At 41.1% G+C, this 16,556-nt stretch overlaps 3 protein-coding genes across 3 annotated transcripts in view; 2 read left to right on the top strand and 1 right to left on the bottom strand.

The window, feature by feature from the left end:
- Positions 1-2,217, bottom strand: part of psmf1 (proteasome inhibitor subunit 1) — an 8,188-nt gene extending 5,971 nt beyond the window's left edge. Inside the window, exons 1-2 of the mRNA XM_032514724.1 lie at positions 1,965-2,217; positions 679-831 (exon numbers count right to left, since the gene is read on the bottom strand). Of these exons, the coding sequence (XP_032370615.1) occupies positions 679-831; positions 1,965-2,093 (282 nt within the window). The 5' untranslated portion in view covers positions 2,094-2,217. The remainder of the gene's footprint in view (positions 1-678; positions 832-1,964) is intronic.
- Positions 2,218-3,275: 1,058 nt separating this feature from the next.
- Positions 3,276-13,236, top strand: pigu (phosphatidylinositol glycan anchor biosynthesis, class U). The gene is made up of 12 exons (XM_032514722.1): positions 3,276-3,449; positions 4,496-4,560; positions 5,382-5,441; positions 5,797-5,859; positions 6,018-6,127; positions 7,635-7,735; positions 8,022-8,119; positions 8,351-8,505; positions 9,310-9,453; positions 9,540-9,664; positions 10,481-10,623; positions 11,225-13,236. The coding sequence occupies exons 1-12, from the start codon at positions 3,320-3,322 to the stop codon at positions 11,336-11,338; spliced, it is 1,308 nt and encodes a 435-aa protein (XP_032370613.1). The 5' UTR covers positions 3,276-3,319; the 3' UTR covers positions 11,339-13,236.
- Positions 13,237-14,870: 1,634 nt separating this feature from the next.
- Positions 14,871-16,556, top strand: part of mcm2 (minichromosome maintenance complex component 2) — an 11,342-nt gene continuing 9,656 nt past the window's right edge. Inside the window, 1 exon segment of the mRNA XM_032514727.1 lies at positions 14,871-15,090. Coding sequence (XP_032370618.1) covers positions 15,085-15,090 — 6 coding nt within the window. The 5' untranslated portion in view covers positions 14,871-15,084.

Raw genomic sequence — 16,556 nt, 5'->3', positions numbered from 1 at the left:
CTCTCTGTTTGAGCTCCAGAGTGAGACATCTCACTTCTGTTCAGTCTTTGTTGGGAGTCACACATGTGCAGTACCTAGGTAAGGACTACTAGCAGTCCAGCAGCGAATATGAGGGCCCTGACAGTACCTAGGTAGGACTACTAGCCAGTCAGAAGCAGAGTATGAGGGCCCTGACAGTACCTAGGTAAGGACTACTAGCCAGTCAAACAAATGAGGGCCCTGACAGTACTAGGTAAGGACTACTAGCCAGTCAAAGCAGAGTATGAGGGCCCTGACAGTACCTAGGTAAGGACTACTAGCCATCAGAAGCAAGTATGAGGGCCCTGACAGTACCTAGGTAAGGACTACTAGCCAGTCAGAGCAGAGTATGAGGTCCCTGACAGTACCTAGGTAAGGACTACTAGCCCATCAGAAGCAGAGTATGAGGGTCCTGACAGTACCAAGGTAAGGACGTTTATGGATGTGTATGGACCTCCTGATAATTTGTCTTTTTGGTGAACCCTACACGAATAATGTAAAAAATGAGGAAGCATCCGTTTGTTGTTGCTGTTGTGTTTCATTCATATATCCATTTAAATGTTTCTGTCTGCAGAGTCTCCAACATCATGAAGCAAACCAACAGCGTCAACCTGCTTGGCTTTCAAAAGTACATCTACAGGGTTTGTCAGCTGTTCTTACCATCAGGTTAAAGATCAAGGTGGAGTCCACAGCAATGGCTTTGAATAGCAGCTGGGCATCACGGTCTTTGGCTTTATATCGCAGACTGTACAACTCCTTGTTGCTGCTCCAGTCAGCAGGCAGCAGCTCGGACTTCTTATCACTGCTGCGGGCCTGGTGGCGGGGGAGAGACACACATGGGGGGGGTTAGAGGACAGTGAGGGTGCACAATAACAGTGTCAGGACAAACTCATCAGAATGATTATACTGTAGTAGTCAGTGGTGGTAGTACATTTATTCAAGTACTGTATTTAAGTACAAATTTGAGGTACTTGTGCTTTACGTAAGTATTAGGAAATGTGTCCTACTTCTTTAGCAAAATAGTGACATGTAGTTCTTACATGACAGCGACGCTTCCAGCATGACCAACAGTATATAAAGTAGTTAAAATGAGCACAACCTTAAACATCTACAGCAGTAAAATGCAACATACACATTAATGCAGCAGGAATATTAATCCAGAAACATAACTGGACAATGAGTACTTTTTATACTTTCGCTGATAACACTTGCAGCGCATTTACACAGTGTGGTAGTACTTTTACTGAAGACAATAATCTGAATACTTCTTCCATCACTGCTAGTGAAATGTGATGAAGTGTTTTAGTGTGATGGCCCTTAGTGGGTTAGCTAGCTAAAGATGACATGGCAGTTTTTAGAGCTTGTCATTATAACTCCATTTTAAAACAGCTTCAAATAAAACATCTGATTAAACCAAAGCTAAAATCTGTTAGCCAAAAGGTTACAGTTCGCTAGATAACGTCCCGCTAACGCTAAGCTAAATGAAGCAGCCCCGGCCAACTAGGGCCAAACCCCACTGAACAACTGACAGGGTCTTTTCTTCCTGCACAGCCCCGGTCAGTAACCTCGGGATAACGGACCCAAATACCCACCAGGACGGATTAAAGAGCCAAGCTTCAATTCGGCGTAAAAGCAATCCACAGAGCAGCAGTAGTTTCATCAAATCTAGTTCATCTGCTGCTCATCACATGACCCTCTTTATATAAATTGTGATGTATCATACAGCGAGCAGTGGAAACAGTTTGTCAAAGTTCATTTATATTGTTAATACACGTTATAGATTTTCCAAATATAAATTACTTAGATGCTGACTAATGATCTGAGCGTTACACAGCTAACGTTAGGCACTGAACGGATTGTTAAATACATCACATCACTGTTAGCGTTAACGCAGCGTTACATTGTTTTAGTTAGCTAGCTAGCTGATGTCAGTGTATTTAAATTACCTCGTCTCCGGACCCGATGCACCTGTATCCATTTTTTATCATTTCCCAGTGAACGAAACACACAACGGCGTCCTGCGGACAGGTAATGCTGCCACCGACACACGTATATAACACCTCTAAGCCGGCCATGTCTGCGGTACGGCAGCTACACCAACATCAACTCAGTTTCCACTGAAGAAATGAAAACGAAAGTCTTCACAGTACAGGGTAACGTCAAGTTCGAAGCATAGCAACAGCAGCCACTTCCGGTTCTTCTTCTTCTTCTATGGGGTTTACTTACGGCAGCCGGCCAGCCACTTCCCGTCTAAACCTTTCAATGTAAAAGCTCTAGTGAAAAGTTTATTACTTTATGCAATATGTTAAAGCTATCAAACACTGACCCTTAAATGTAAAATATAAACAACACGAACCAAATAAATGTAAAAACAAACAATCAAACAAACATAGAATTTTATTTTTTTATTAATACATTTGTTTTTGTTTTTCTATTTTACTTCTGCACAGATATTTTTTTCAACTTCCCAGCAACAACAGCAGCAATAATAACATCGACAAATAAATCTTAAAGAAACCATATTTCAAGTGAACTGCAATTTCTTCCATAGATAGATAGACAGATAGATACATAGATAGATGCAATTATGAGTCATATAGTCATATTTATTTTTTGGATACCTTTTCATATAAAAATGTAAGGACAAACTCATCAGAATGATTGTAGTAGTCAGTGGTGTTGGTAGTACATTTACTTAAGTACAAATTTGAGGTAATTGTACTTTACTTACTTTTAATAAGTATGCTATGCTTTTTTATAATTCTTTTTTAATGACTTGATTTTGTTTTAATAAAATGAAAGTATCCCTAACGGGAAACCAGTTGATCTATTTACGCGTCTAACTTTACATGGCGGTGGTGTTTTGATCCAGCGCATAAAGAGTCCCGGGTAAAAACATGCTCAGTAGTTCTAGTTCCGCTTTGTAAAGACGTATTCCCAGCAGTGGCTGAAATATTAATACATGTTGTTGCTTGGTGTACTCACTGTATGAGGACATTCAAATGTAGAGCGGGTCATTTACTAAAATTAAAGAGTTGGAAAGCCAGAAATAAAGACCAATTTCTCTGTTAATAGGCCTATATGTATAATTAGTGTTATTGTACCAAAGTCACAAATCTGAGGTAGAGGTTACCAATCCACCAATATAATAATCGTAATAATAATGACAATGTAATAAAGTACAATACAATATTGTTAATCTGAAATGAATTTAGTGTGGTTCAGTTTCCTTTGCAACAGAAAAAGACTTGATTTCCCATGGTGCATCTCGCAGGGCGGAGGAGAGGGCTTCCTTGTCAAGATGGCGGCTCCCTTGACTCTACTTGTGATTGTGGCTGTTACGGTCCGAGCAGCGCTGTACAGATCCAGTTTAGCGGCCTTAATATCGGAGAGAGTGGAGGTGGTGTCCCCGCTGACCGCCTGGAAGAGAGGTAGGCGGGCTTTAGCCGTGGGCTGGGCGGCTTTTGGGGACCCGGTCTCTCGCTCTCCTCGGCGCTGTCGCCCAGTAAGGAGTGAAGTCGGGACCCGGGTTACCGACAGAGAACCGTGCGCATTAAAAGCCCTCCGACACTTTATTAAGCGGAATATAACAGCGTTCCTGGGATTTATGTCGCTGAAGTTAGTTTCGTCTCGTCTTTCCCTGTTTGATTCGGACCGAGGTTTTCATCATGTCCTCTGGTCCAAAGATGCTGCAGCAACAAGAGAGACAGACAGAGAGAGACAGACAGACAGACAGACAGACAGAGAGACACAGAGAGACACAGAGAGACAGACAGAGAGACAGACACAGAGAGAGACAGACGGAGAGAGACAGACAGAGACAGACAGACAGACAGACAGAGAGACACAGAGAAACAGACAGACAGAGACACACAGAGAGACAGACAGGAAGAGAGACACAGAGAGAGACAGACGGAGAGAGAGAGAGACAGACAGAGAGGGAGAGAGACATAGAAAGACAGAGAGAGACAGACAGAGAGACAGAGATGGAGAGAGAGAGAGAGAGAGAGAGAGACAGACAGAGAGGCAGAGAGAGAGAGACAGACAGGGAGAGAGACATAGAAAGACAGAGAGAGACAGACAGACAGACAGAGAGACAGAGATGGAGAGAGAGAGAGACAGACAGAGAGAGGGAGAGTTAGACAGACAGACAGAGAGGCAGAGAGAGAGAGACAGACAGAGGTAGAGAGACATAGAAAGACAGATCTTGGTGAAATTGGTGTAGAAAAAGGTTTTGTTCAGGAACCAGTATTGAAGTTATGACATTGGTTTCTATACTCATACTGATATTGAAGATTTTTGCCCTGGTCATATTTGCTGGAACCCACTGTATCCTGACAGTACAACAAAAGACAGATAGTCTGCTGGAAGGAATGTCTCTCCTCTGCCTCCTGCTGCTGCTCCCAGTGATACCACGTGATACCAAAGCTGGATGATAGAACTCTTTCTGAGACAGGTTCTGTTTCTTTGTTTGCAGTTGTTGAAGGCCTGGCTCTGCTGGACTTGGGCGTCTCCCCGTACTCTGGAGATGTTTTCCATGAGGTGAGACACACACACACGCACACGCACGCACACACACAGACAATATTCATGACAGAGGAAGTACTTCACATCCTCTGCATGGTTTTTTCAAATTAAAAAAAATAAACTCTATCCAAAATATGCTATGGTGTTTAGCTCCATACTGAAGAAGGAAGAAACTTTGATATTATTTGCACACGCAATGGTACAGTACAAAGAAGTGAATTCAGTCCCTGCATTTAACCCATCCTAATTTAACCCATCCTAATTTAACCCATCCTAATTTAACCCATCCTAATTTAACCCATCCTAATTCAACCCATCCTAATTTAACCCATCCTAATTTAACCCATCCTAATTTAACCCATCCTAATTTAACCTATTCTAATTTAACCTATTCTAAGCGTTACAGGGTTCAACGTTCAGGGTTTCAGTGAAAAAAGTTGGTGAAAAAAAATGTTTGAATGAAACATCAAATTGTTGTAAAAAACGTCAAACAATGCCCCGAAAACCGCTGGAAAAAAGCTTTAAATAAAGCTGCAAATGTTGGAGAAAAAAACTAAAAAAAACCCTTTAAAAATGTCTAAAGCTTTTTGTTTTTGTTTTTTTAAACGTAAAAAAACTATTGAACAAAGTCAAAAATGTTGAAAGAAAAAGAATATTGAAAAATGGCTCCAAGCACCAACTTGATTGATTCAGGAGAACCATAATGTCATTTATGATGCAATGATGCCGACAGGAAAGTGGTTTGTAAACACACCAATGTCTCCTTAAATATGTCTCATTGTCCCGACTGCGTGTTTGTGTCTGTGCTCTAAGACGTCCTTCTCCTTCCTCTCCAGACTCCTCTCATCATTTACTGCTTTCACTTTTTGGTGGACTATGCGGAGATAACATTTATGGTGAGTAATAAGAAGAGAAACAGCTATCTTTTTTCAGACAGTTTCTTGGTTTTATAAGTCAATCAAAAAGCGACTGCATGTAGAATAAGTATGAATACCAATATACATTTCACTTTTGAGAAAATATGCCAATATAAAACAGATTGAGATGCTAATTCTTTGGGATTTGCATCAGATTAAATATACAGGAGGGTTTTCTGTAATGTGAGCCCCAGCAGTAGAGCTCAGCAGTCTGCACCATGCTTTATTTTAAAGTGCCCCTTGTGGTAAGACATGTCTGTCTCCAAAAAGAAAGTATATGGACATGTTATATTTCAGTGGCTCGGCTGCTCATTCTGTCTTCCTGTCTCTTTAGTTGGCGGATGTGATCACTGCTGTGGCTCTTTACCTGGCCGTGAAGGACTACAACAAACAAGTGGTAGGAGAACAGAAACAGCTTCACTGCCACATGGCTGAGTTGTTTCTAGATATAATATCCAGTTGAAATGTGGCTATCCAGTGTGTTACCTGTTACAAAGTAACGTGTAGTAGTTACCGTGTTGTAACGTGTTTAATGTGCTGTTGATGCTGTTTCAGTTCAGAAAGCAGAAATATGCCCTGGAGGCAGACCGCTACCCTCTGGACTGCCTGGAGCTCATCAGGAGCCCCAAAGAAATGTACTACATCCCTCTGAAAGTAGCCATGTTGTAAGTACAAGCTCACGTTTCCACGCAGCAAACAGCCAGTGATCAGTAGAGATGGTCACCATGTCAGAGCTCTCGCTAAACCCTGACCAATCAGAGCTTGCTGTCTTTCAGAAAAAATAAGATAAACCTTTATTGATACCCGGTAGTTGCCGCAACACCTGATTAATGTGAATGCAACCTAACCTTTTCTCTACCGCTATCAATTTTGATTTACTTATTTTGTTTATGACCAAATACCTGCAACACTACCAAGGGATAAACCCCCCCCTCCCCCCCCCTCGGCTCAACCAAGATGGTGAACATTATACCTGCTGTTAGGGCTGGAACGATTCACCAAACCCAGGGTTCAGTTTGGATCTCGATTTCTGACCCACGATTTATACAAACCTTGATTCTTTTGGGGGTGGGGTGGGGGGTGCAGGAGAATTATACTCAGTAAACGTAACACAACTTTTATTCTGCCACATGGCATCGTTTTGTCATTGATTATATCCCACTTTGCAACACAGTTATACAACAGATACCTTATTTATTGATATTGATTGATCCAGATTACGACATCGTTCAACACGCTCAGTTATTTTATTATAATTTACCACGGTTAACAACTCTGAGCTAACCCCCGAATTCATCAGTAGCGTTAACTGTATAGACAGACAACTAATTTAATGGTAATTTAGCTAGCTAGCACCCCCCCATCTGTCCTCCTCATACGTGCGGTATACTAGCCACACCAGAGGTCACGCACAACTTTATTGTTTTTAACGGTGCACGACAAAGCAAACTAGCAAAGTGAAAGGACTAATACTCATAGTAGTTTGAAGATGTGGGAGCACTGGATCTGGACGGGAAGGGTAACTCTGGTTGGGAGGGGTGGGTCACGATTCTGCATCCTCTCTCTCAGATTTGGTTTCATGTAGCATATCATTACAGCCCTGTCTGCTATGTTAGCATGTTAGCTCAAAGCAGCGCTGTGCTGAATACAGCCTCACACAGCTAGCATGGCTTGCCTGAAGTCAATTTTTACTGCGCCTATACAATTATTTTTATTAGTGGTTATCAAATGACGACAAAGAGTTAAGTCACTATAGTATATTTGATCTTTATAGATAATGTATAAACACATCATGGACATTGTCATACATTAATTAAAGTTCATAATGAAAGTAGAGGCTATTATTTAAAAAAAACTAAAAACTACTAAATCTAAATGCTTTGCTAAACATTGTAGTTGTTTCCTCGACATCCTCTGCCAGCCGAGCTCGTATGCAGCCACCATCTTGTTCTCCTTCTAAAAAGACAGCCGCCTGTCTTGTGTCACTAGCGCCAAATTAATTCTCGATCGCTAACGGCCCATTCAAATCAAATCGTTCAAAAAGCATTCTCCAACGTGGGCAAGGGGAGGGGCCGATAGAATTAGCCCAGTGGGTTGTGATATTTCCCTGCCCCACCATTAGTATCAGACAAGTCTTACCATAGTTTAATCATCACACTGTTTCTCTCACAGTTACCTGTTGAATCCGTTCACCATCCTGTCCTGCGTCGCCAAGTCTACCTGTGGCCTGAACAACGCCGTCATCGCCCTCTTCATCCTCTCTACAATCAAAGGTGAGGTTGGATTTTAATAAACAAGTGTGACGTGATTTTCTGGATCCATAACTAAAATGTCTACCTGTGTGGGACACAACTGTTTTCTCTAGGTCTTTATGAGTAATAAAATATATAAATATATAAATATAAATCAAATTTAAAGTAATTTCACTACAGGAGAAACCACTGTATTGTATTCAAGCAATTGAATTCATAGATGGAGCCCTTTGAATGCTTTGACTGTCAGAGTTAAAATGACCGCAACAATGAAAACGTGAATTCATATTCTATGTTCATGTTGCAGGAAATGTTTTGCTGAGCGCCGTGTTTCTGTCCTTGGCCACGTACCAGTCCATCTACCCTCTGACTCTGTGTGCTGCCGCGCTGCTCTATTTGATGCAGGTATGCTGTGTATGAATGGACACACGTGTATATATAAAGAGTCTTCATGCTCCGTCTTTTGCGTTGTTCTTTCATCATTACTTTTCTGTCCCTTCCTCTCCTTTTGCTCCTTTATCACTATCATCTAAACCCTCCTCATCATGTCTCTCTTCCTATTTTACATTTGAGTTTGATCTCCTGGATTTCTGCCTATATTAAAGCCGTTCCATGTCTCTGATTCTCCTGCTCCAGCGTCAGTACATCCCGGTGAACTACCGGCGGGCCAGCTTCTGGTGGTTCCTAGCCCAGTATGGCTTCATGTACCTGGGCAGCCTGTTCGTCATCGTCTGCCTCTCCTTCTTCCTGCTCGGCTCCTGGGACTACCTGCCCTCTGTCTACGGATTCATGTGAGTGCTGAACTGACAATATTAGCCCGGTTAAAGGTTCCCTGACGTGGTCCTACTCAGATTCTAGTCAGAATAGGAGTCTGATACTGCTCCACTGGGCTGGGATTATGGGGGGTGTTTCAACCATACCCGGAAAGAAACAACCAATCAGAGCAACGGAGTAGGGGACGTATGTTGAACTTTTGCTGAATCCCGTTTGAACGACGGCTAAAACATCTTTCCGATGGACAAATCCCTAGATCGCAGATCTCTGTTCCTCTTTTAAAAAGAACGTTGATATCTTCTCTAACAGATGCAATGAAGAAGTCTACACATCTCAGTTCTCCAGCGGCAGCCATCTTTGTTGAGAACCAATTCAACCCCAGTGCTCTGTGGTGACGTGGTTGATTACGTTACTGTTGATCATCTGTCCATCAGTGTATAAAGCCCGCCCTGACAATCTGATTGGTCCAAACAGCTCTGATTGGAGCATAGTTGCTCCACAATGGATCGAGTCCAGACTGAACTTCCTGACCTCATATGTTGTGGGCGGGGCTAAGTGGCTTAGGCCTGCTGGGGGGTAACTTAGGCCTGGTGGGTTACTGGGCTTGCAGTACACTGGGGGGAGCCCTGCAGACATATTATAGGTAACTAGGAACTGTTTTACCGTAACACAGTTAGAGCGCTGACAGGTTTATATTTTACTGTTAAATGTCCCTCTCAAGACACAACGTCACAATTCTTTAGTAACCATATGTTCATGTTGTGTGTTTATGTCCCCCCCCCCCCCCCCCCCCCCCCCCCCCCCCCCCCCCCCCCCCACAGTCTCTCCGTACCAGACCTGACCCCGAACATTGGCCTCTTCTGGTATTTCTTCGCCGAGATGTTTGAACACTTCCGCCTCTTCTTCCTCTGCGTCTTCCAGATCAACGTCTTCTTCTACACCGTCCCCCTGTCCATCAAACTCAAGTTAGTCCTCTCTCCGCCTCGCTCGAAATGAATGCAACTAATAAGACTAGATATCTTTCATATATATCTGTGTTTCTGTCTTCCAGAGACCATCCAGTGTTTCTGATCTTCATGCAGTTAGCTGTGATCTCCATCTTTAAGTCCTACCCCACTGTTGGAGACATCGCTCTCTACCTGGCCTTCCTTCCTGTCTGGAGTCACCTGCACAGATGTGAGTGTAGCAAACAAAGGAAGAAGATGTTGTATATTACATATCACAAAATATTACAGTACATCTTTAGTTAATAGTCATTTTGAGTCCAATCCAATACTTTTCTTTAATGACACAGCTGCCCAGAGCACACTCAAGCCACAACCTGAAAATGAGATCAAATGGAATTAACTTTATCCCAAAATATATTTTTTTCTCAGTACACATAGTAAAACTAAATATATACATAGCAGAAGTTGATATGTTGAATTAATATGCATTTGAAACATGGAAATTACAGTTTTAGAAACTAAATCTGAGACATCAAATTTTTCAGAAGCTACTTAATTCAAATACTGAAGGTCCTGGTTTAAAGCTTTGGTAAACACTACAGAATCCAGTAAAGAAAGGGCATTTCATCTTTATTTTGTCCATTAAAATACGCCCGGATCACCCCCCCCCCATATCGATCCATTCATAATGTTACATGTCAAAGTAGAGCTGAAGTCGTCAGTAATTCAGTCATTCATTCTTTATCTTAAAATGATAATAAGAATATAAGATAAATGGAAATGATGACGTGCTGGTGGCCGTAGATTAACCAACGGGATTAAATAAGACTTTAAATGTTGTCCTCGTTGGACTATGACGTGTGTCCCAAATGTAATTACAATCATCCAAAGGTTGTGGGGACATTTTCAACTTTCAACAACATCATGCAATAATATAAATGATCAATAAAGCACTCTAAAAAGGATGAATTTCAGACTCTACATGCTATGTTGATTTCACTGGGTGTGTTAAACCAATGTCTGTCCTGGTTTTTGTCCTGTTCAGTCTTGAGGAACATCTTCTTGGTGTCCTGCGTCCTGCTCGCCTGCTCCGCTCTGTTTCCGGTCCTCTGGCACCTCTGGATCTACGCCGGCAGCGCCAACTCCAACTTCTACTACGCCATCACACTGCTGTTCAACGTGGCCCAGGTAGGACGGGCTGGGGGGGAGCCGGGGGGGGGGGGGGGGGGGTGGGTTTGGTTTATTAGTTTACTGATCCCATCCAAGAATAAACCCACAAATAACTCCCTAAAAAACAGCAAGTTGGTGTCCTCACACTTTATTTTAAAGCTACGTTGTGTAATGTGTGTAGTTGTCCATTATCAAAATGTGGATGGCCCTTCACAAACTTTTCCTTTTTTATGAATATTGACCACCACCATCAATTTCAAGTATTCCTATTGGCTTGGAATTTGACATTTACGCTTGCATGAACTGGGTTAGACGCTCCACAATCATGCACCATCTTGAAATAGGTTAGCCGGTAAGGGACATACAGGACGTACTGCTCCACCTTTTGTACTTAAAAAAAAAAATTAATTTAAAAATCTTAACAAACATTCAGTCATCACAGCTCATTAACATAAGAAGTTATTTTGTATTTATAATTTATACTGTTTATTCGTCTTTTCAGCTAGCTGATGCCATTACAAACTATTACTATTATTATTATTATTATTATTATTATTATTATTATTTCTGAATCACACGCTGAGGACTGTAGCTGTGTACTAATATGTATTTCCTTCAGATTCTGCTGGTGTCGGATTATTTCTACGCCTTCTTGAGGAGAGAACATCATCTCACCTACGGATTGTATCTGAAGAGAAAAGACGGCTCAGAGGCTACACTCGTTTTAACTTAAACACACACACCACACACACACACACACACACACACACACACACACACACACACACACACACACACACACACACACACACCACAATCACCCAACGGCTGGCAGACTCTACAAGGAAAAGAGAGACTGCTCGAGGTCTCACTTCACCTCAAAGGGAACAAACACAAAGTGAGGAGGACGAAGACTCCGAGCCATACTGGTCCTCAGACAGGACATACTGGTCCTCAGACAGGACATACTGGTCCTCAGACAGGACATACTGGTCCTCAGACAGGACATACTGGTCCTCAGATAGGACATTACCACACATCAGTAAGTGTTTCTGGTACTACTTGATATACAAAGAAGTCCCAACATACTACATGACAGACACATGCTGACACGGGATGTAGAAATTTATTTTTTTTATTTTTTTATTTGGAAGTCTTATTGGAAAATGTGGGAAGCTCGCTCTGATTTGAGAATTCCTGAAATCCAGCCCTCCCACACACATTAATCTGTGTTTTTCATGTTTACCTGAACACGTTTGTGTTCAAACTGGTTTCCTGTGAAGCCTCTGTTTTCTACCGGCTCTCCTACAGTCCCCCTGTCTTTACCCATCAGTCTGTCTTAGTGCTGCAGCTCATCTCAAGTGAACCAGTCAAGCCAATATGAACCTCATCATGGTACATAAACACTTTCTGGGACTGATAGCTTCAGCTCCCTGAACGCAGAGATATTTGAGATATTTGAGATATTTGAGATATTGATCACTAACTCCACACAAGCCCCAGAGAGATGGTCTGACAAAGACGAGAACTGAAGTACTGAAGAGTTAAAGAGGTCCTGCTGTCCCTTTGGGTTTTTCTCCATGTAAGTTTCTACAAAGGAAGCGATTGTTGCCACTGAATGGATTTCTGCATGTATAATAAGTTAATTAAAGAAGTTCTTGTTAAACTTTTAAAAGGAATCATTAGCTAAACACATACCCGATGAACTGTCGAACTTGAGACTCATTTAAAGGAATAGTTCAGAACATTTTGTACAAAACTGCATTCTGACTTTTTGTTTAAGCTTAATTTTGTCACTTTCCAGTGTGAGCACACATGGTGCTGTGTGTTGTGTGTAGTGGGATTTGGAAACACCTCCACAATCTGTCCCCCTCTTTCCATTTGACAACATATTTCCTTAATCTGGAAGCCAAAAAGCAAATTAGTAATTATGGAATACATGCAAACAAAACATTCTGCCTTTAATACACAGACATACACCTCTTTAAAACCTGTCTTGGAAGGATTTCATTCCCATCTATAAAGTAAGCCTTACCGCCTCAGAGATGTAGGAACACTGATGTAGAGCCACATTTTATTTGAAGTCCACAGATGAATGTTTTTCTTTAATGATTGTGAAAATAATGATAGAAGTAACAAATTTCACGCAATGTAGACCCGCTGAAATCATTCCTACATCAGCGGCTAAATATGGACAAAAACCTCTTATTATTAATAAAAAGTTCATGGTACCAGTATTAATGTAAACTGGTTTTCATGTGAAATGCCCATAAAGATTCATCTTACTGTACAATGACATAAATATTAACTGAACCATTGAACAGAAACATGTTCAGATCTCTGTTCTAGCTGAAGGAGCCGTTTTAATACCGATAAGGGAAAATAAAGGACGTTGTCAGTTATTTATTTGCTGCACCAAAAACCTTTCTGTTTTTTTTTATTGTTTTTATTTCAAAAAAATTAGGAGCTCTTCGGTTGTTTTGATACTGTGTATATATATAATTATATCTATTAATGTGTTTTGTTTTGTTACAGCTAATAAAATGCAAGGTTTGAAAGGGGTGATGTTATAGTTGATGAATGAGTGAACATGTAAAAATAATGATTATTAAACTGGAGGTGTTGGTTTTACCTGTCTGTTTTATTGTCAGTACTGTGTGTGTGTGTGTGTGTGTGTGTGTGTGAGCGGTGTTGTCAGTGCATCATTATTTTCAGTTTTTAGTCATATTCAGGCATCATTTAAAAAAGTCCCATTTAACGATCTAATCATGGCCAGACTACAGGTGGTCTCTCTCATCGACCTCATTTTGCATTGACCTAGATCCTGTGTGACGTCATCTCTGACCAGCTAACTGAGAGAAGCTTTAACCCAGCTAACAATTTTTGGTTCCCAGAACGTTCCCTGAAGGTTTGTTTTGGTTGTAGTTTGGTTGTCTGCTGGTTAATTGGAAGGTTTTCTTAACGTTCCGGGAACGTTCGTTTTTGGTTACAGCGAACGTTCTCGGAACGTTCTCCTAACGTTCTCTAAAAGTTACAACTTTAGAGAACGTAGGGAACGTTCCGAAAACGTTGCAACCTTAAGCGAACGTTAGGAAACGTCCTTAACGTTGCAACCTTTAGAGAACGTTAGGGGAACGTTCCCTTAGCGTTGCAACCCTCAGCGAACGTTACGCAACGGTCTCTTAACGTTAGGGGAACGTTCGCTGTAACCACAAACGAACGTTCCCAGAACGTTAAGAAAACCTTCCAATTAACCAGCAGACAACCAAACTACAACCAAAACAAACCTTCAGGGAACGTTCCCAGAACGTTAAGAAAAGCTTAGATTTTCCTAACCTTTAAACTAACACCCATCATTTGTGTGTATGTGTGTGTATGTACTGTAAATACACAAGTACATACATACAAAAGTATTTACGCTGAGATGACACGTGGAGCTACAAGTCAGGGGACCCCTGACGTTAACAGGGTCACCTGGGATCCTCAGAGGTCTGTACAGAATGTACCAATCCATCTAATAAAGTAGTCCAGTCCAGACCAAAGTCGTGGACCGACTGCCAGACCGTTACATCCTGCAGTTCTATCAATAGACAACTAAACATGAATTATTAGAACAAGTCACCATCCCAAAGGGAATGTCCCCCAACCTGCAGCGTGGAGCTTTTGGCAGCTTAATGAGGTGCAATCCTTAATGAGGGGCAAAAAACATTTCAAAAAACAACAAACGCGCTGTATTACATTTTTACAATAACGCAAAAAAAATACAAGGAAAATAAGTAAATTGATAAATACAAATGTACAAAAAAGAATTTAAAGAGTTTGAAAAATTTGAAAGCCAAAAAGGTCAATAGTAATCAACATCAACTATCAAACTAGATAGTAATATGTATATATGTCATATATCAATAAACTTATTTTTCTAGTATGTATTTATTTCATTTTGTTGTTGTGGATTTGATCATACATAATACCAGACATGTTATACAGCCCCTATTTTTTATGTTTGTTGGTTATTTATGTATTTTGTAAAAAAGAAAAACATGTTGGGACGTGGCCAGCCGTTTCAGGAGGCAGTGAAACACAACGCGGCCCAAATAGTCCCGGGAAAAATCCTAACGTCATAAAACCCGCCCATTCCTATTGGGCTACGGCCCTCAGAGAAGGTGAGTTTGTTTTATTCCACGGCCTGCACCGCTTTCGCTATCAGGCGACACCTTTTCACCGGCAGAACGACCCGTAGACAGTTAAAACCACGGTTAAAACGACCCCCCCCCCCGCATGGGAAACCAAACGCTTTGTATTGTAAGCCCCGCCTCTTTGAAACTGACCGACCAATAAGGATAGGAACGTCCGCAGTGGATCTGAATATTCATCACTTTTCGCGGGCTTTGAGTGTCACGTGGGCTTTTCGCGCGAAAAGCGACTCCCGGCAGGAAGAAGAAGTTTCCTTACAAGAGGCAGACAGACAGACGCGAAACAATGGCGGTGAGTTAAAACGATTGATAAACAGACTTAAAGGAACATTTGTCGGGTTCATGTTTTACCAAAGGAGTAAGACGTTACGTTAAACAGACGGAAGTTTGTAGTTGGAGTTTCCCGCTGTAAATACGTTGTGCTTTTATCCTCATCACAACAGTGACAGCGATGGTTACCGCTTCAGCGACTTTTAACGTTAGCTAGCTATCAAGAGACTGAAGCGGAAACGTGTTCAAAGATTAATCCGTGGTGAATTTAAATTACGTTTTTAAAATGATCAGTCTGGTTTTCCCTGTGTCTAACATGTTGAGTAATCTGTTGTAACCATTAGCGGTCCGTGGTGTCACCTGTAAACCTGCCGCTGTATGAAGCAGCCGTGCCATGTGGCTGCTGAGCTTCTTGTTGCATCATCAGTTAACTAACGATGCAGATGAAGTGTGTACATTTAGATGTTCGTGGATTAAAGTCAAGTGAGAAATAACCGACATTACTTCCAGAAAACTCAAAACCATTTGATCGTGTTTGCTACTTACTGTGAATGAGGTTTGCACCACATGGCTGCCAGTAACATCATCGTTTCTTAATCTCTATTTTATTATGACACATTTTACTCTTGGTTTGACATCCGTGATCTATATTACCATGACAACAGCAGTTAACATGTCCATAGACATAAGGGTTGGACGCTGGAACAACAGTCTGTGTTGGTCTCCTATCAGATTATAATATAGGAGGCATCCCACTCTGATAGGAGAGAAACAATATCAGAAGACCTCCATCCTCTAGTAAAGTAATAGTCCAGTCCAGACTTTCTTACATTCGGCCTGCAGCACGGAACAAGCAGGCACACCAGAGCAGACTCCTCCTTCCACATCACATCTTAAAAACAAATGAATACAAGCAATATATCATGTTTTAAAAAGAGCAACACACAATAATAGGCCACAATAGATCATCTAAGGTAACATGAGCAAATCAGAAGAAGTTTAAAAGCTCAAATTAAATGAGTTTACTGCACACACTAAAATGAATGTTTGAGTATATATCACACTGTAAAAGTCCAGTATTCAAAATCTCACTCAAATAAAAAGTAGTTTTCCTTGCGAAGAGTTTCAGAGTATTATATAATTTAATCACTCAGGCAAAACGATTATAATGTTGAGATGGAGCTATTTTTAAACTACTTCATACACTGGGTTGTTTATGTGATGTATTCTATTTATGTAAATAAAATCGTAATCTGCAAAATAAAGATCAAATATAGTTATTGGAGTAAAAAAAACTATTTTCCTTGACAATGTGGAGAACTCGTACTATAAATTAGTATCAAATAGAAATACACAAGTACTTCAGAACTGTTCTTTAGGACAGTAGTACCTGTACAGGTTAGTTTCCACCACTGATAACAATAGTAAATTGTGACTTTCAGTTATTAATGTACAAAAGTGTGTGTGTGTGTGTGTGTGTGTGTGTGT

The sequence above is a fragment of the Etheostoma spectabile genome, chromosome 4 (genome assembly GCF_008692095.1).
Source record: "Etheostoma spectabile isolate EspeVRDwgs_2016 chromosome 4, UIUC_Espe_1.0, whole genome shotgun sequence".
In the NCBI taxonomy this organism is placed as follows: domain Eukaryota; kingdom Metazoa; phylum Chordata; class Actinopteri; order Perciformes; family Percidae; genus Etheostoma; species Etheostoma spectabile.
Note: the sequence above shows the minus strand (reverse complement) of the source record. Positions and strands in the feature narration are given on the sequence as shown.

Coding starts and splice junctions, on each gene's coding strand:
- pigu (XM_032514722.1), top strand. CDS start 3,320: ATGGCGGCTCCCTTGACTCTACTTGTGATTGTGGCTGTTACGGTCCGA. Junction 4,561..5,381: donor CTGGAGATGTTTTCCATGAG/GTGAGACACACA, acceptor CTTCCTCTCCAG/ACTCCTCTCATCATTTACTG. Junction 5,442..5,796: donor ATGCGGAGATAACATTTATG/GTGAGTAATAAG, acceptor CTGTCTCTTTAG/TTGGCGGATGTGATCACTGC.